This window comes from Bos mutus, chromosome 2, assembly GCF_027580195.1.
Source record: "Bos mutus isolate GX-2022 chromosome 2, NWIPB_WYAK_1.1, whole genome shotgun sequence".
In the NCBI taxonomy this organism is placed as follows: domain Eukaryota; kingdom Metazoa; phylum Chordata; class Mammalia; order Artiodactyla; family Bovidae; genus Bos; species Bos mutus.
In genome coordinates, this window is record NC_091618.1 from 40,885,577 (window position 1) to 40,906,704 (window position 21,128).

The 21,128-nt window shown below is 38.0% G+C and overlaps 1 protein-coding gene across 1 annotated transcript in view; it reads left to right on the top strand.

Annotated features, from left to right (window-relative positions):
- The window catches only part of DYTN (dystrotelin), a 73,487-nt gene that overhangs the window by 44,417 nt on the left and 7,942 nt on the right, over positions 1-21,128 (top strand). Inside the window, 2 exon segments of the mRNA XM_070380212.1 lie at positions 16,477-16,636; positions 18,782-19,295. Of these exon segments, the coding sequence (XP_070236313.1) occupies positions 16,477-16,636; positions 18,782-19,295 (674 nt within the window).

Below are 21,128 nucleotides of genomic sequence, written 5' to 3' on the forward strand. Positions count from 1 at the left end.
GTCTGTTCATTAGATGTAAATTCTCTGTGAGCAGGGAGTTCTCTGTTTTGTTTTTTTTTTTTAAGTCTTTTTTGTCTGCAATAACTCAAGATGGTAAGATGCTTTAAATAGTTTTTGAATAAGGGAAAGAAATTAAATGCAGTTGTATAAAATGAAATATGCCTGACCTTAAACTAGTCTACGCTATGCTCTTTTAGCTATGTTGGTAATAAACACACATCTGCACTTACCCTTAGTATCTGACCTGGACAGGATGACCTGGGAGATTTTCTGTAGTCATTCCTGAACTTCTTTACATTCTCATTTCTAGATTATCAGGAGGGATAGGAATGGACGTTTTGTTCCTCTTGTTGGTTAATTAGCTCTATATCAACTAAGCAGTTGAAAGAGAGAGGGCACAGAGAAAAAGCTGAACTACTTTGTTCTTATTTTTTTTAATTAGATTGAATAACTGACAACATTTTCTAACAAGATTCTCCTCAATGTCACACCTGATCGTTAAAAATTATTAAACCTCTCATAAAATTCTACTTTTATAGCAGGCTCTCCATTCAGTGTAGTAGATCTGAAGTACCAATGTATGAGCATACAACTGAACCGGTAGAAACACCAGCCACAGAGACCTTCAAACAAATGCCTCAAAGACTATCTCGGGCTCAGCAAACCAATGGCAGCAACCCACATCACCAGGTGAGACCAAAGAGGAAAAGAACAACCAAAGCACAATTAATCTGGACTGGCATTGGTGTGGTGAACTGCCATGGGCCATTCCTTAATTTGGGGAATACTTTCAAGGTGCTAATATGATCAAGGAAAAATCTAGGAGCGTATTTCTTTTTTGAAGCTCATTACAAGCTGTTTTTATTGTCATTTGAGCTTCAAAATTATCAACACAGCTAAGAACTAGGTCAGTAGGTTTTCTTTCTTCTAATCCACCATTAGGAACATATTTCTTAAAATAGCTTATATCCAGTCATAAAGTGCTACATATTTATTGTAAAGTTTGGAAAATTCAGAGACAAGCAAAGAGCAAAATTAAAATTGCAATCAATCTCTAACTATTGTTAATATTTTTGGTTTGTTATTTTCTCTGCAAATATTTCAAATATAGTTTACATCATACTGCAAAATGTATTGATTATGTAGTTCTATAACTGTAAGTTATATTGTGGGTGTTTTCTCATTGCTGTTACAATTCTTCAAGAACATCTTAATGGTTGTATACTTTTTACTTAAATGTAAAAATTCAATATTTATCTAACCCATCCTCTGTTGTTGGATATTTGGGTTATTTCTAACTTTTGCTATAATTTCAAAATTTACTACTGAAATCTTCGTAACTTGATCTTTGTACATGGCTCCCCACTTATTTCATGAGTGTATATTTTGTAAAGTGGGAACTAAATGAGAAGTGGGAACATTTTAAAGACTCTTCATACAAAATTGCTATTTAGAAAGGATATACCAAATTACGCTCCTAGTGAGTTCAAGTAACTCTCTGAATCTTTGTTAATATTGACTATTAACATTTTAAATTTTGTTAAGTTTAGGAGGAGGATATAGTTTATTTGCCATAATTTCTATTTCTCTGATTAAGGGTGAAATGAAACTTCCTTTTCCCCACATAGTTTAGAAGGTAGTTATATTTCCTTTCTGTTGGTGTCTGCTGCTCATTTGTACTGATGCATCAGCTTGATTTATTAATGGATTTTAACTTTTTAAATGTTAAATTTAACTGTGCAGAACCTTTCTTTATAGTTATTTTCTTTAATCTTATTTATAATGTGACTTCTTATATAGACATTTTTAATTCTTATGAAAGTGCTCTCAATCTTAACATTCCTGACTTTTTACACAGCTTTATACTAGGAAAGTTTTTACCATTAAGAAATCAAATGACTTTTTAGGTGTATTTGTTTTAACACTATTTGATTGTTTTTTAACATTTAAAGTTTAAATATACCTGGCTGTTATTTTGATACATGTTAAAAAGTGAGGGTATTCCCTTACTCTTACTTTGCATTTAAATAACCAGTTTTCTCTCACTTCAAATGAATCTTTTCCTTTTTTAAATTCTATGTAGTGGTTTCTTTAGTATATATTATAATTTTCACCATTTTAAAGAATGTGTTTTATTGCCATCTATTTGGCTCAATTGCTTTTAATTTTATTTTTAACACAAGAATATTTTTTAATCATTCTAGCTTTATGATACCATTAGCATATTATAGAACAAAGTTTTTTTTTCTTCAATTCAAAATGTATTCATTATGATCTTTCACACCATCAATTTAACTCACATGGGATAATTCACAAAGTAACCCAAAGTTGATAGTTTTCATTTTTGTTTGCTTGTTTTTCCTACTGAGATAAAATTGATATAACATTACATTAGTTGCAGATGTACAACATAATAATTCAATGTATGTACAACTGTGAAATGCTCACCATTATTCTAGTCAATGACCTCCACCACACATAGTTACAAAGTTTTTCTTTCAATAAGAATATTTAAGATCAACTCTCTTAGCAACTTTTGAATATACAACTAACTATGTTACTAACTATAGTCACCATGCTGTATCAGAGCTAATTTATTTTTTAACTGGAAGTTTGCATCTTCGGATCACCTTCATCCATTTTGTCTGCCTCTGACACCCTGCTTCAGCAATCACTGGTCTATTTTTGTATCTATGTGCTCAGTTTTTCGGTTTGGGGTGTTTTTGCTGGTTTTTTTTTTTTTTTTTTTTAAGACTCCACATACCAGTTAGATCATGCAGTATTACTGTTCCTCTGTCTAAACTATTTCAAATAACATAATACCTTCAAGGTCCATCAATGTTATTGCAAGTGGCAAAATTTCCTCCTTCTTATGGTTCATTTATATATTTTATATACACACAGATAGATATAGATACATCACATTTTCCTTATCTGTTCATCCATCAGTGGACATTTAGGTTTTGTCCATGCCTTGGCTATTGTAAACAATGCTGCAGTGAGCATGGGTGTGAGAATATCTTTTCAAGTTACTGTTCTTGTTTCCTTTGGATAAATATTCAGAAATGGACTGTATGGATCATATATTAGTTCTATCTCTGATTTTTTGAGGAATCTCCAAACTGTTTTCCATAATGGCAGCATCAATCTACATTCCCATCAATAGTGAACAATGGTTTCCTTTTCACCAACACTTGTTACTTCTTGTGTTTTTGATAGGAGAAGGTGATGGCACCCCACTCCAGTACTCTTGCCTGGAAAATCCCATGGACGGAGGAGCCTGGTGGGCTGCAGTCCATGGGGTCGCTGAGAGTCGGACACGACTGAAGCGACTTAGCAGCAGCAGTAGCAGCAGTTCTAATAGGGATGAAGTGATATCCCATGTGGTTTTAATTTGCAAGTTCCTGATGAGTGTCTTCTCATGTTCCTGTTGGCCATTTGTATGTCTTCTTTGGAAAACTGTCTATTCGTAGAAATTCTGTTCATTTTAAAAATTAGGTTATTTGTAGTTTTTGTTAGTGTGCTAGGTCGTGTGTGTGTATGTGTGTGTGTGTGTCTATCTATGTGTCTGTGTGTCTGTTGACATTTTTTCTTTGACCTTTGTGTTAGTTCAAACTGCTGTCTTTGTTTTCAGTGGTCCCAAGGCATCTAGAATGAAAAAGTAGGAAGTCAAGAAATACCTGGAGTAACAGACAAATTTGGCCTTGGAGTACAAAACGAAGCAGGGCAAAGGCTAACAGAGTTTTGCAAAGAGAACGCACTGGTCATAGCAAATACCCTCTTTCAACAACACAAGAGAAGACTCTACACATGGACATCACCAGATGGTCAATACTGAAATCATTTTGATTATAATTCTTTGAAGCCAAAGATGGAGAAGCTCTATACAGGCATCAGAAACAAGACTGGGAGCTGACTGTGGCTCAGATCATGAATTCCTTATTGCCAAATTCAGACTTAAATTGAAGAAAGTAGGGAAAACCACTAGACCATTCAGGTATGACCTAAATCAAATCCCTGATGATTATACAGTGGAAGTGACAAATAGATTCAAGGGATTAGATCTGATAGACAGAGTGCCTGAAGAACTATGGATGGGGGTTCATGACATTGTACAGGAGGCAGGGATCAAGACCATCCCCAAGAAAAAGAAATGCAAAAAGGCAAAATGGTTGTCTGAGGAGGCCTTACAAACAGGTATGAAAAGAAGAGAAGCGAAAGGCAAAGGAGAAAAGGAAAGATATACCCATTTGAATGCAGAGTTCCAAAGAGTAGCAAGGAGAGATAAGAAAGCCTTCCTCAGTGATCAATGCAAAGAAATAGGGAAAACAATAGAATGGGAAAGACTAGAGATCTCTTCAAGAAAATGAGATATACCAAGGGAACATTTCATGCAAAGATGGGCACAATAAAGGACAGAAGTGGTATGGATCTAACAGAAGCAGAAGATATTAAGAAGAGGTGGCAAGAATACACAGAGGAACTATACTAAAAAGATCTTTATGACCCAGATAATCATGATGATCACTCACCTAGAGCCAGACATCCTAGAATGCGAAGTCAAGTGGGCCTTAGGAAGCATCACTATGAACAAAGCTAGTGGAGGTGATGGAATTCCAGTTGAGCTATTTCAAATCCTAAGAGATGATGGTGTGAAAGTGCTGCACTCGATATGGCAGCAAATTTGGAAAACTCAGCAGTGGCCACAGGACTGGAAAAGATCAGTTTTCATTCCAATCCCACAGAAAGGCAAAGCCAAAGAATGCTCAAACTACTGCACAATTGCACTCATCTCACACGCTAGCAAAGTAATGCTCTAAGTTCTCCAAGCCAGGCTTCAACAGTAGGTGAACCGTGAACTTCCAGATGTTCAAGCTGGATTTAGAAAAGGCAGAGGAACCAGAGATCAAATTGCCAGCATCCGTTGGATCATGGAAAAAGCAAGAGAGTTCCAGAAAAACATCTACTTCTGCTTTATTGACTATGCCAAAATCTTTGACTGTGTGGATCACAACAAACTATGGAAAATTCTTCAAGAGGTGGGAATATCAGACCACCTGATCTGCCTCTTGAGAAATCTGTATGCAGATCAGGAAGCAACAGTTAGAACTGGACATAGAACAACAGACTGGTTCCAAATTGGGAAAGGAGTATGTCAAGGCTGTATATTGTCACCCTGCTTATTTAACTTACATGCAGAGTACATTAAGAGAAATGCTAGACCAGATGAAGCACAAGCTGGAATGAAGATTGCCGGGAGAAATATCAATAATCTCAGATATGCAGATGACACCACCCTTATGGCAGAAAGTGAAGGCAAACTGAAGAGCCTCTTGATGAAACTAAAAGAGGAGAGTGAAAAAGGTGGCTTAAAACTCAACATTCAGAAAACGAAGATCATGGCATCCGGTCCTATCACTTCATGGCAAATAAATGGGGAAACAGTGGAAACAGTGGCTGACTTTATTTTTTTGAGCTCCAAAATCACTGCAGATGGTGACTGCAGCCATGAAATTAAAAGATGCTTACTCCTTGGAAGGAAAATTATGACCAATCTAGACAGCATATTAAAAAGCAGAGACATTACTTTGTCAACAAAGGTCCATCTAGTCAAAGCTATGGTTTTTCCAGTAGTCATGTATGGATGTGAGAGGTGGACTATAAAGAAAGCTGAGTGCCAAAGAATTGATGCTTTTGAACTGTGGTGTTGGAGGAGACTCTTGAGAGTCCCTTGGACTGCAAGGAGATCCAACCAGTCTATCCCAAAGGAAATCAGTCCTGAATCCCCATTGGAAGGACTGATGCTGAAGCTGAAATTCCAGTACTTTGGCCACCTTATGAGAAGAACTGACTCACTGGACAAGACCCTGATGCTGGGAAAAACTGAAGATAGGAGGAGAAGGGAATGACAGAGGATGAAGGATGGCATCACTGACTCAATGGACATGTGTTTGAGTAAACTCTGGGAGTTGGTGATGGACAGGGTGGCCTGGCATGCTGCAGTCCATGACATCACAAAGAGTCGGACAGGACTGAGAGACTGAACTGAAGGCATCTGGAGTGTGATGAGACAGGTTAGACAGAAGCCACTGCGTTAGACAGAAAAAATCAGAATAGTGGACTATGGTCCAGACCTTTCCTTTCTTCTCCAGGCAGAAGCTGAATTGTTCTTGTATTGTTGTTCAATCAGTGTATCTTGATGGGAGGGAGGATCCAGGGCTTCCTTTTCCACCATCTTGATGGCATCACTCTTATTTTTAAAGTGGTGATGTTGTTCAGTCACTCAGTCATGTCTGACTCTTTGCAACCCCACAGACTGCAACATGCCAGGCTTCCCTGTCCTTCACCACCTCTCAGAGCTTGCTCAAACTCATGTCCATTGAGTCAGTACTGTTATTAAACAACTATTCTTCTAGGAAAACTTTAAAATCATTTGTAAGGTGCCAGATTAGTCTGTTAGTATTTCATTTAGGCTTGCATTAAACCTATATGTTGTTGTGGGAATATCTGTCATCTTTGTGGTATTTAGGTCTCTACTTTTTCCAGCTCTCTTTCTAGCTCTCAGTAAAAGGTTATATGTAGCTTACTTCTTATCATTCTGTGTCTCTCCTTGGGGACACCCTGGGTATCACACATTTGTTGCTATTGTGAATAAAGGTTTTTCTAATTTTACCTTTTTTGTAATTAGATCGATTATGGTTATGGATTTCTGAATCATTATCTTGTAAAGAAAAGCCTTTATAAACCCTTAGTAATTTTAAATATTGGTTTAGCTTGAACCCCTTGCTTCTAGGTAGGCAATCAAAAGGTTTGTTTCAGTCTCTTTCTTTCTAGTATCTAAACCTCTCATTTCTCTTTCATGTCTTCAGTCCTGAGAGGCTCCGGATCTTTTACAACAAAATTGAGTAATGCAAGAAATGATGAGGCTTGTATCATTGATTTTAAGTTGGATCAGCTTTAATGGGGCTTTTTTCTAGCATTTCTTCATTAAATACTATGGTGTTAGTTGTCTGTTTGAGATTCTTTCTAGTATGGGGAAAGTCATTTTCTTTTTCTTTTTTAAGAAGTTTTTTGGGGGGATGCAGTCAGAATTGATTTTGAATTTATTTGTTTTATATTCCATGTTTTCTCTTCTTGGAAGCACTGCACCAATAGCGTCCCTGATAGTAAATATTCCTGGGATTGTGGGGACTAAAAGCTAAACTTGTTCATAGTGAATTATTCTCTAACTACACTTTAGATTTTATTTGCTCATTTTTTATTTAGAACTGCATTATTTATGAATCAGAATAGTCTCTCTTTCTCACTCAATATGATTTTTGTTGGTTTTGAGCATTTGAGATTTGGTAGCTACACATGTGGCTGCAGTCCATGGGGTCACTAGGAGTTGGACACGACTGAGCGACTTCACTTTCACTTTTCACTTTCATGCATTGGAGAAGGAAATGGCAACCCACTCCAGTGTTCTTGCCTGGAGAATCCCAGGGACAGGGGAGCCTGGTGGGCTTCCGTCTATGGGGTCGCACAGAGTCGGACACGACTGAAGCGACTTAGCAGCAGCAGCAGCAGCTACACATAAGCAACTACTTATTATTCATCTTAACAATTTATCTAACATAAGGACCATTTATTTCTTTAGACCAAGTTCAAGAGTAAAAGCTTAGGACATGGGAAACTTTATAATATTTAGATAAAATTTTCAGTTCACAGTTTAAGAGTTAAATAGACAAAGTTCAAGAAAACCCTAGGACATTGGAATCTTTATAATATTAGATAAATTTTTCTGTTTCTTCAGGCTTAATAATCTCTTCATACTTCTTCATACTTTCTTCAGTTAACTTTGATAATTTAATTTTCTTGAAAAAATTATCTGCTTCACGATTTTCAATTTTAATTAAGAAAGATATTTTAAACTTATCATTTCATTCACTTTTCAAATCTTCAAATTTCTTTTAATTCAACTCAAATATTCTCAGCTTTTACCCCAAGAGAATAAAGTGGCATTTGTATCAGAAGGATCAAACTAAATATGTTAGGAAGACCTGTAATACCCTCAAAATACAAAACTGCATATCTATCTTTGGCCTATTTAATACACTTAATTGCATAGCTTTTCCTGAAGACGATAGATCAGGTTAATCTGATGTTCACAAGGATCAAGTACATCATAACTTTTCTATCCATTAAGAACTATGAATTAATGGCAACAGTGGTACATGCAATTAATTACAGTATAATTTGTATTGCCCGTTTGCAGCATTTTTAGAAGACTGCATAGTGACATCCTTAAGGAGATACAAACCTATCCTCATTTACATGTAGCTGAGGAACATGAATTTTCTCTTACCTGTTGTCCCCTAAAGAGTGGTCAGTTCCAACCCCAACACATGCTATCTGTGATGTACAACTGTCTTGCTCACTGTCTCAGTAAAGTTTAAATTTGAGAGGATTCTGCCTATTCAATTTTGATATCTTTAAATTACTCCAGTGTCCATAGATAATAAGTCTCCTCCCAAAACTTCAAAATAAAGCTTACATACAGACAAGGCTTTCTTCTGCCCACAATTCCTTAGTTTGACAACTCAGTAGTCTAAGATTCTGTGTATTATAATTTAAAAGTCGGGGAAGGGGGAAAATTAGTTCATCTGTACATAAAGAAAATGTTCAGGAATTTTCAAAGGGAAGAGTTGAGAGAGGAAAGTGAAAGAAACATAAGAGAGAGGAAACTTAAAAAAGCAAAATCCCAGTGAAATACTTTTCATCAAAGGGATTAGAAGTGCTTCTTGTTTTTTAAGCGTACATTCTGCAACTACTTTATCGTGTTTTCAATCAGTTGTTGATGTGCCCTCCCGTGTGTAACTCCACTTCTAGGCGTTCCTTTCATCATCGTAATCAGTACAGTCAGACCCTAAGGAAGGTCTTCAAAATATGATCATCTGTGATGTTTTTCAATCAAAGAGAAATTAGAGTTCCCATAATGCAGTTGTTTTGGGTAGAAGTGCGAGTGGAGAGGGCCTTGTGCCCACAAGGAATGGCTGCGCAGCTGCCTCTGGGTGGTGGTCTTTCAGGTCTGTGTGTGTTCGTCAGCAGCTCAGGCAGCTGAGCCGCTCACACTACCTCAAGGCACACCCAACAAGGCTGGCTGGAGGGCCTGCAGAGAGCTGGAATTATGCATGGGGGGACAAACGAAGAGCTGCTCCACTTTCTGCTCTGAATAAAAGAGGAAGAAAAGTCATTTTCACAAAGCAGTATGTTTCACTTTTTAAATTTTTATCGTTTTTTAATTGGCACATAATTGCTTTACAATGTTTTGTTAGTTTCTGCTGTACAGTGGAGTAAATCAGTTATATGTATGCATAAATCTCCTCCCTTTAAAGCCTCCCTCCCACCCCTGCCAGCCCGTCTCACCCCTCCAGATCATCTCAGAGCACTGAGCCGAGCTCTCTGTGCTATACGGCAGCTTCTCACTAGCTATCTGCTTTACACGTGGTAGTGTATATATCTGAAGAAGGGAATGGCAACCCACGCCAGTATTTTTGTCTGGAGAATTCCATGGACAGAGAAGCCTGGTGGACTACAATCCACGGGGTCGCAAAGAGTCTGACATGACCGAACACTAACACTCAGTTTGCAGTGTATATGTATCAATCCTACTTTCCCAGGTCATCTCGCCCACTCCCCCACTGTGTCCACACATCCATTCTCTACGTCTGCGCCTCTATTCCTGCACTGAAAACATTTAAAATTATACAAACAAGACTTGGATCTGTTTGCCTTATATTTTAAAACAGTTAAAATTACAGATAAGGGTAAAGTCCTTTTCAGCCACAATTCCCAGCTCAAATCTGGTCCCTAGTTTTTTGCTGCTGTTACTGCTAAGTCGCTTCAGTCGTGTCTGACTCTGTGCGACCCCAGAGACGGCAGCCCACCAGGCTCCCCCGTCCTTGGGATTCTCCAGGCAAGAACACTGGAGTGGGTTGCCATTTCCTTCTCCAACGCGTGAAAGTGAAAAGTGAAAGTGAAGTCGCTCAGTCGTGTCCGACTCCTAGCAACCCCATGGACTGCAGCCTGCCAGGCTCCTCCGTCCATGGGATTTTCCAGGCAAGAGTACTGGAGTGCTAGTTTGAGGTTATCAATTTGGGGTATATCTTGCAGACCTTATACTACACATACAACTATTCAAATATTCATATGTGTGTGTGTGTGCCCAAAAGGGACAAATGGCTATTATCTATTAAACTTAAAATCTGGGGGAAGATTTGGGAGAATGACATTGAAACATGTATAATATCATATGTGAAACGAGTCACCAGTCCAGGTTCGATGCACGATACTAGATGCTTGGGGCTGGTGCACTGGGATGACCCAGAGGGATGGTATGGGGAGGGAGGAGGGAGGAGGGTTCAGGATGGGGAACACATGTATACCTGTGGCGGATTCATTTTGATATTTGGCAAAACTAATACAATTTGTAAAGTTTAAAAATAAAATAAAATTTAAAAAATCTGGGGGAAAAATCTTAAAACCTGGAACTTGCACTTATATGCACAAGGAGGTATGAACCACTTTGTTCATTGCAACACTGCTGATTAATTCTGAAAAGCTGGAAACAGCCTAATATCCTTCCATTGCAAGTGACTAAATAAGTCATGATACCTGTTCTCTGGATACATCATGATACATCCATATGTGCTAACTTTTAATGCTTATCAATTGCAGGATGGTATGTATCATATGATAACATTGATATTAATGATATAGATTTCACTGATTCACTGTGACCTATGCTAGGCATGTAGAAATTGTTCGAATATTTGAATGAAGAGGTAGATAGGCACGAGTCACTCAGAAGGGCCACCAAGAGAAGGTACCCAACCAGAGAATGTGACTTCAAGTCTATAGCTCACTTTTTTCCCCTGCCCCACCCTCTTTCTCTTGTAGGCTATTCTATGGAAGAACGTTCCCCAGTGCCCAGTCCCTCTTCAGATTATTTATAGGGAGGAGAGAAGGTCACAGAGTATAGCCACAGCTGCCTATCAAGGTAGAATAATGAAATCTAATCTCCCATCCAGACCTGTTGACTGGTACATGGTGCCCCAGGAACCTGGGCCAATCTGGGTCAGGTCAGGACTGGCTCTTAGGGTGCAGTTCAGGAAGCAGCTAAGTTTGGTAAGAAAATCCTGTATGAGAACTGAGCTGATGATTATTAACTCAAAGAGACTCGGTGAATGCAAAGAGAAATGATGAATCTCAGTGCACATGAAATGGAAAGATAAGAAACTTTCAGTAGAAGGTACAAGTGAAAGATTTCTTGAGCCAAGAGAAATAAAATAATCCAGCTGCTTTTTGCAGATGCCTTTGGGGAAGATGTTCTGGGCAGCAACGAAACTCAGGCAAAAGACTATTGTGACTTATTTTTAAAACCTAAAAATTTTACTCATGTTTGTATATCTTTAAAGAAAAGTGTCTCATGTAAAACTGAGATGATGTGATTGCACTTTGAGCATACAAACACTCGCCACTTTTTGAAAAAGAAAAATTTTTGGAATATCATTATCGTGTTATTATGAATTTTTAGGAATATGGATTTAATTCAAATCAAAGACTTATCTTCTCTATTTCTTGCTTCTCTAGACCATATTCAGCGTTAGGAATGAACTGTGGAGGACCCAGAAATCCATTAATGCTCTCCATAGAGACAGAAGGTAGGAACCATGTATGTGGATAAATACTAACAGCAGAGACACATCAGTAGCATTACACTTTGCTTTTATAGAAAAAAATTTTGCAAAGTTTTTACTGCATTGTTTCTAATCTGGAAATAGTCCTTAAATGGAGAAATCCTGTGATTCCATGTGAAGGTAATGGGGAGATTTGAGTGGTTAAACATAACAAAAACCACATGGATAGTTAGATTGTTTTAGGTTTTAATTTATTTTATTCCTTGAAATTTGCTTAAGCATTTTCAGTGAGGTATTCTGTGTGCCTCTTGTGTGTCTTACCTGCTTCTATAGAAATTTGTATACCTTCTCTAGCAGCATCTTTCTCGAAGGTTTATTACGTTGGTTGGAAACTGTTTACCATCTTATTGTGTCTCAAAGGCAGATCATTCTTGGAGTCCCTGTATCCTGTTGTCATTCCTTTAGAAGACAGAATTCCTGACCCTCAATAGGAAGGACCCCCGAGGGAAGATCTTTGTTTGCAGGCACAATAATTGGTATCTTGTAGATGCTCAGTAAACTAATGTATAAATATATGCTAATAAATATGTATTAAAAATGCTGTCAATAAATTTATTGAGCATTTAATATAGCTTCATCATATATATGCCCATATATACATAATGAGATGTGCTTCATAATATAAAAATATGATAGATAAGGAGCATTTAAAAATTCTATAATAATTCATTAAAAGAAGCTTAACAACACTTTTAAAAATAATTTAATGTTAAAAACAATGTTGATCTTTTTTATCTTTTTCGTGATGTCAGTTCAGTTCAGTTCAGTCACTCAATCATGTCCAACATGTCTGACTCTTTGCGACCCCATGGACTGCAGCATGCCGGGCCTCCCTGTCCATCACCAACTCCTGGAGCTTGCTCAAACTCACGTCCATCGAGTCGGTGATGCCATCTCATGCTCTGTCATCCCCTTCTCCTGCCTCCAATTTTTCTCAGCATCAGGGTCTTTTCAGATGAGTCAGTTCTTCACATCACGTGGCCAAAATATTGGAACTTCAGCTTCAGCACCAATCCTTTCAATGAACACTCAGGACTGATTTCCTTTAGGATGGGCTGGTTGGATCTCCTTGTAATCCAATGGACTCTCAAGAGTCTTCTCCAACACCACAACTCAAAAGCATCAATTCTTCAGTGCTCAGCTTTCTTTAGAGTCCAACTCTCACATCCATACATGACTACTGGAAAAACCATAGCTTTGACTAGACAGACCTTTGCTGGCAAAGTAATGTCTCTGCTTTTGAATATGCTATCTAGGTTGGTCATAACTTTCCTTCCAAGGAGCAAGCATCTTTTAATTTCACGGCTGCAGTCACCATCTGCAGTGATTTTGGAGCCCAAGAAAATAAAGTCTCTCACTGTTTCCATTGCTTCCCCATCTATTTGCCATGAAGGGATGAGACCAGATGCCATGATCTTAGTTTTCTGAATTGTTGAGTTTTAAGCCACCTTTTTCACCCTCCTCTTTCACTTTCATCAAAAAGCTCTTTAGTTCTTCTTCACTTTCTGCCATAAGGGTGGTATCATCTCCATATCTGACGTTATTGATATTTCTCCCCTCAATCTTCATCCTAGCTTGTGCTTCATCCAGCCTGGCATTTCTCATGATGTACTCTGTATATAAGTTAAATAAGCAGGGTGACAATATACAGCCTTGACGTACTCCTTTCCCAGTTGTTCCATGTCCAGTTCTACTGTTGCTTGTTGACCTGCATACAGATTTCTCAGGAGGCAGGTCAGGTGGTCTGGTATTCCCATCTTTTGAAGAATTTTCCACAGTTTGTTGTGATCCACACAGTCAAACGTTTTGGCATAGTCAATAAAGCAATAGATGTTTTTCTGGAACTCTCTTGCTTTTTCAGTGATCCAACGGATGTTGGCAATTTGATCTCTGGTTCCTCTGCCTTTTCTAAATCCAGCTTGACCATCTGGAAGATATGGTAAGTAAATTAGAAATAAACTTAAGGAAAATAGTATAGAAATAAAAAGGCATTTTTGAAACACAAAATAAAGAAATAAAAAGGAAACTTTGAAATTTAATTCTTAAAATAACTGAACCAAGAATTCTGTCTTAAACAATGACAGCAGGATACAGAAACGCAAGGAATGATTTGTCCTTTGAAACACAATAAGAGTATCTCAAGCTATTGTGTTAAACTAAATGATTCCATTTTATATACTTCATACACCTTTGGTCTCCTAGTCAAGTGTCTATCAACACAAAGAATACCAGTGTGAACTTCACTAATGAGTAAAATCTATATGAAGGCTTTATCTTTGTTCCTGTGTACACCATTGTGTTCATCAAAGATTTGAATAAAATAGTAGAGAGCATACTTCACAAATGTGTGTGACGTGATACCAAAAGGCATAAATAATATGTCAAAATAGAGTCTTAAATCTCTAAGATGCTACAGTCTGGAATGGTGGGGCAATTAATAAAGACTAAATTTTAAAAGATTAAATGTAAATCCTGTAATTATAGGCCCAGGTTCACAGTAAATAGTGTGGAAAGGCCTGAGATAATATAGTCAACTGTAAGTTTAATAATAGCCCGCATTGTGTCACTGATTATTTAAAGAGCAATGTAGTCTCAGGCTACATTACAAGAAAGAGTATCATCCAATTACTAGCTAGCTATTTGTTACTCTCTACTAGGTGCTGATCAAGGAAAGTAACTATCACGACTTTGTACATGATTAATTTGCCTTGTGAATATTTGTGTTCTGTTTGAAGGCCTCCTACATGGGAGATTCAAGCTCCTTAACTTCAGAAAGCAAAACTACATATAAAGATCTAATTTATAAAGACTGATTTCAGATCATTTGAAGGGAATTATTTCTCAAATAATCTGAACCATGTTATCAGTGAATATTTGCCCAGAAATATGGGCACTAGGTAAATTATGTTCACCAGAAACTATGATAATTTCTCCATTAAAAAAAAAAAAAAAAACAGAGTCAGAAAAGAAATTCAGGCTTTCCCTGCTTTCACCTGGATTGTCAAAGATGAGAATGTGTGTCTATGAGCTGTTGAAACATGGTGGATGGGCCAGAAAGGAGGAAGGGATTGGCAGTGACTGGCAATACAGGAGAAAATGGATGTCATTACTGGTCATAACAAGCACAACACTGTACATATAGAAAATACTGTCTAGAGAAGCTTTTGGAGAATGTTTCTTTGTTGTCTGAAAATCTCTTAGCTGACTCTCTTCTGAAAAGTCCATCATAAAGATGTACTTGAAATTCTAATTACAATCAAAGATGTTAAAGTCAGACTCTTGTTCCACCTGTGTGGCTATCTGGAAGTTTGAGGGCCATCTTTTAGAGATGTCTGCTTTGGATATGAACCCCAGCTAAATTCCAAGACCTCTCCAATATCTGTGGCAATTAAAAATTTCAAAGGCTCTAACACTGAAAATGTTTGTTTTGTTTCCTACCAGGGAGCCAATTTCCACAAATTCCACAAATAGAACAGTACTGATCAAAGAATAAGACTGTACTTTAAAAAGCCAATTTTAGTTGTATATGTACTTTGTAACAGGAACTGTTTTAGGACTGGGTTTGGGGATATGACAAGAAGTGAAATAGGAAAAAAAAGTTGCCAGAATAAAGACACAATAAGTAAGTATTAAGTAATAGAATAAGTAAAATAGGAGTGAAGTAACCAGTAAACCAGGTAGTGTGTCATAAAAGTGACTATCCAGAAGTCTGAAGGTTCGAGACTAAGTCAAAATCTAGGACGTGTCATGTTCTGTAGCAATTAGATGTGGCAAAAATCCATGGAGACAAGGAGATGGGAAGGACGAGGGAAGGAGATGGGAGACGATGGAGGTGAGGTTGGGGGTTCTGGTTTGCAGTTTCAAGTAGAGCAGTGAGGGAGAGCCTCACTGAGGGTATGATGGTGAGTGGAGGCTTAAAGATGATGAGAGGAGCAAAAACCTAGGGGAAGGAGGATTCCAGACGGAGGGGCCCAAAAGAGCCAACTCTGAGGGGAGTTCAAGCAGTTGCCAAGAGCTCTGTGTGACTGAAGGGCAGTCAGTGAGCAGGAGAAATTAGAGATAAGGTCAAGGAGGGAAGGGAAATCCTGGCCATCTTATCAAGTTTTGGCTGCCTCTGTAAGGACTTCGGTTTATTCTAAATAAAGAGGGAGGACTTTATTCTAAACACTGGAGGACTTTGAGCAGAGGAGTAACATGACCTCCCTCATGTTATGAAAGAATTACTCTGACTACTTGATTTATTCTGAAACCAATGAACAACTAGACTTAGGATGAGAAGCCAAGACAGACCCAGAATTCACAAATTGCATGATTGTTCCTTCCCTTGTGGTCTTGGTCAGATGTTAGGTACTTAGCCATGACACGCATGCCGTCATTCTAAATGGAGTATTTATGGACAGAAGGATAATGAATAAAGTCAATATTCACATTTAAGGAGCTGCTGAAGGTATGCTGTCAAAAGTAGTCCATAACAAGCATGATGAGTTTCTGAAAACACCTCTAAAAACACTGAAATTCTTGGGAGAACTGCATATATAGTAGACATGAGAAACAGCTGTACAGGGTGAACAGGTTAAAGCAGGACTAATGAATGTTAGGTGTTATTAGTCAAGTCCAGGCTTCTCCAGCTCCTTCTCCCACAGAGAGGACCTGGGGTACATTTCGCTAGGGCTCTTGCATCTTGCTATACTGGTGTCTTGCCTTTCCAGGCCACTCAGACCTGTCCTCTTTGCAGGCTCCTTAAAAAGTGGTTAAACCGATACAAAGACAAGTTGCAAGCCATATACGCCTGCCAGGAAGAAAAAAGTTGCAGATATGATACAAAGATTCAGGAACTCACAATCAATCAGGACAGTCTGTGGACCAAGCTGCAGCTAATGAGACAGGATCTACAGGTATAGAATGTGGGAGACACTAGCCATTTGGACCGTCTGGAGGTCTGACCTAGAATCCTTGGGCTGAGAGTGGGCTGCAGCATGAGGCTCTTGCCCCTCACTCTGATCAGCCTCCTCCCTTTCCCACTTTTCTCCATACCCTAATCAACTCCCCCTTTCATCAGCCAGACGATATCTTCCACTTTTATGAAGGTGGTACCACTGGGAGAGAACAGCATGGGTACCATTTACAAACAGTAGACTTGGGGCAAAGAGGTACTTTGTAGCATTGATTCTTAAACCTTTAGTCTCAGCACCCCTTTTAGAGTCTTACAATTTTTTGAGAGTCCCAGAGAGCTTTTGTGGGTTATATCTATTGCTGTTTACCCTAATCAAAATTAAGACTGATAAGTGGCTTTAAAATAAGTTTAACTAATTTGAAAATGAAAATATAAACCTATTATATAATGTAATGTTTTAAACAGTAATTATATATTCTTGTGTTTGTGTGTGTGTTAGTTGCTCAATCATGTCCGACTCTTTGCAACCCCATGGACTATAGCCCACCAGGCTCCCCTGTCCATGGAATTCTCCAGGCAAGAATAGTGGAGTGGGTAGCCATGCCCTCCTCCAGGGGATCTTCCCAACCCAGGGATTGAACCCAGGTCTCCTGCATTGCAGGTGGATTCTTTACCATCTTTACCATATGGGAAGCCCATATATTCTTATACGTGTATTTAATTAGAAGACTGGCGTTGTTTTATGTTGTTTACCAAATCTATTTACTGTCTGGCTTCACAAAGATAGTTGAATTTTTTTTGCTTCAGCATTCAGTCTGTTGCAAGATGTTTTGGCTGAAGTATGTGAAGAAATCTGGCCTCACACAGATTTGTAGATGAAAAAGAAAGAAGCATTTTAGTAGCCTTTTCAGAAAATTGGAGATCTTCCTTGATACCAGATCAAAACATAATAAATGATTGTTTCATAAGAGAATGGTTGCAATATTGAATCTGAAACCACATGTCTTTTACACCCTGTTTGATTAAGACACAATATTCTGTTGTGCTTTTTGAATGAATCTTCTATCTAGGCATGATTTTGTACCATCATACATTGGTCAGTTGGAAATTTACCAAGCTATGCTGAACTTCCTAATGCTCACCCATTTCATTATACAAGATTTTAAAAATCATATTCATTAATATTACCATGAATCTTGTCAGAAAAGTCTTTAGGAATTGGAATGGAGGCAAGCTCATGGTAGTGGATGAAAGTTTTCCAAAATTCTAATGTTTGCTTAAAAGCTCAGCTATTAAAATTGTCCTCAGAGAACATTGTTTTCCTTACTGTAATAGTCTCACTTCATTCATTTTTGAAAAAGATGTTTGCCAAATACCAAAGCCTAATTCTTTCGCATAAGAGACAATTTTTATATTTCAGTAAACATCAGAAATGTTTTATGCATACATCACATTTCATCACATACAATATTAAGGAGACATGTTACTGAGAAAAACAAGAATTTTTGCTACACCTTCAAGGATATACTTTTTTCTTTTTTATTGGAGTATAGTTGATATACAATGTTGTGTTCATTTCAAGTATATAGTAAAGTGATTCAGTTATACATAAATATATATATTCCTTTTCATATTCTTTTCAATAAAGGTTATTACAAGATATTGAATATAGTTCCTTGTGCTTTAGAAAGGATCTCAGGGACCTCCAGGAGTCTGTGGACTACACTTAGAGACCTGTGCTTTACAGGCTGCACATTCCCTAGATTTTATACCTATGGCTTATTTTGAAACCTAAGTAGATCATTATGAACTTTTTATTGTAATATTTTTATCTATCTATCCAATATATCATGACATTTTCAGATATTCCTTTGATATTTTAGAACTTGAACTTTCAGAACCTAGAGTTTTCCAAAATTCCTTATGATTATTCCCCGTGATCTTTTTAGAATCTAAACTGTTCTCACTTTTGTAGACAGTTTTAGGGTGCGATTGAATTAGTAGCATAAAATAAATTTGCCAATAATGTAGAGACAAAAAAGAAAATATTGCATTAAAATTTCCTATTGAAATATTGAAATTTAAAACATAATGAAAAAGTAAGAAAAATGTTAATTTCTTCATAAATAAAATTTTCTTTACCAAGGCAATGTTGCAGCCCCTCCATCGTTCATCTTTTTCCTGGCAAAATGTGATTGCCAAGGGTGACCATGGAAGGGGTGAAGAAAGATTTCAGAAAAGGGGAGGAGATTCTTCCCAAATCAAGGGTTCCACTGAGGATGCTTCACAACAGGAAACACTTCCTAGGTCCACTGTGATTAATGGAAGCCACCGAGGTCCAGCTCCTGCAAAACATGCTCTGCCAAACTCAGAATTACCAGAGGCCACCTCAAAGCCGAGGCCAGTGCAAAGCCCCAGGGCACAAAGCCGAGCACAGAAGACCTCAAAGGAAACCTCTAGTGCCCTGCCCAGTTCCCAGGAAGGACGGCTGCAGGACATCCCCCAAATTCCTCCTATCGAAATGACCAGTCTTGCTCTGGCACCAGTGGAAAGGAAAGGGGCAATGAACATCCAGGAGGGGAAGGATGAGCTAGAGGAAGAAGAACTGCAAGAACTGTTGTCAAAACTCACAGATGCCTGCACTCCAGAAGCGCCTTCTGGTAAGATTCTCACAATCACTAGAGATTGTGATGGCCAGGGGGTCAGGCTGCCTTTTAAAACTCTTGAGTCCATAATATTAGCCCAACAGCTGCAATTCATCTAGTGAGTAACTGAATTGTTAGTCTTTTGGACATTAATATTCTCTTTGATGGAGTAAGAAGTAGCAACCCACTCCTGTATGCTTGCCTGGAGAATTCCATGGGTAGAGAAGCCTGATGGGCTCCAGTCCATGGGGTTGCAAACAGCTGGATGCGACTGAGCGACTGAGCACACATGCACAACCTCTTTGAATTTGATTTCTAGTATTGCCTAATTGATAGTGTTATTGTGAGCCTTAGAGGTGATAAGCCATATGAGATTGTATTATAGCACCTGGCACATACCAAGAACTCAATAAATGGCTATTATTTTGTTGTGGCAACTGTCGTTATCAATAGTACTAAAACATATATGTAACTGGGCAGCCTGATGTGACCCTTTTAAAATGAGAGTAAAAATGATAGTCTTTCTCTGGAGGATAATTGATGAATGTTTCTACAAGTAACACTATCATCATCACCCTTATAAGCTGTGCTTGTTGCTAAATCCGAGGGTTCTTTTTATTAATACTTCTTTATTATAGCTATTTCTTCTGTTTTGCAGTGACATTGTCTTATTTATAGAAGACTTTGTCATCTTAATATATCTATATCTGTATTTACATCCCTTTCTTTTTAAGATCTTTTATGTTGGAGTGAGTCATCTAGAGACCAGCGATAAAACAAAGGTTAATATTCTCATTTTTTTGCATCAGAGAAGACCTTCCCCACGTATTTCTGAGTTGATGTATTAGCTTACTAGAACTGCCATAACGAAGAATCACAGATCAGGTGGATTAAACAATTAAATGTTTTTCCTCACACTTCTGGATGCTAGAAGCTGGAGATCAAGGTATAAGCGGCATTGTTGTCTTCTAAGGCCTCTCTCCTTGGCTTGTCAATGACTGTCTTCTCCTTGTGTTTTCACAGCATTTTCCTCCATGCATTCTCTGTAATGGACTTCCCAGGTGGCTCAGTGGTAAGGAAACTGCTGCCAATGCAGGAGACATGGGTTTGATCTCTGAGTCAGGAATATCCTTGGAGAAGGCAATGGCAACCTGCTCAGTGTTCTTGCCTGGAAAATTCCATGAATAGAGGAGCCTGGTGAGCTATAGTCCCAGTTCATGGGATCCCAAAAAGACTCAAACCCAGCTTAGTGACAAAACAACAAAATGTCCCTATCCAAATTTCTTCTTTTTTATAAGTCCACTCCTCCTATTGGGTTAGGATCCAGCCACACAACGTTCATTTAATTTAATTAACTCTTTAAAGACTATCTAGAAATATAGTCGCACTTGGAGATAATGGAAGTGGGACTTCAGTATAAGAATTTAGGAAGGGAAACACGATCGCTGCAGTTGGTGAGCTGTAAGATGGGAACATGATAATGTCAGTTATATATTGAACTTGGTAGAGCCAAGTCAATGAAGTAATTACTGGGTAATTCTAAAAATATCTACTGTGAAGAGAGCTGGAGTTATAATCGTGTATTAGAGAAAGTAAAATCACAAATATGCCAGAAGTATGCTCAGACTGCCTGAGACAAAGACTAGATGAGAACTCCTTTTGCTTGATTCTTAGGCCAACACAAGATTCCACCCACTTATTTCCATCTAAACATCACTGGGGTCATGATGAGTATTCTAAAATAAAGTCAATATCCACTAGACCTTTTTAGGAAAATTTCACATTAAAATGTGGTTTTTATCTTAGAAACTCTTCTAGGATCTCACATACTCATCCCATTTTTATTTT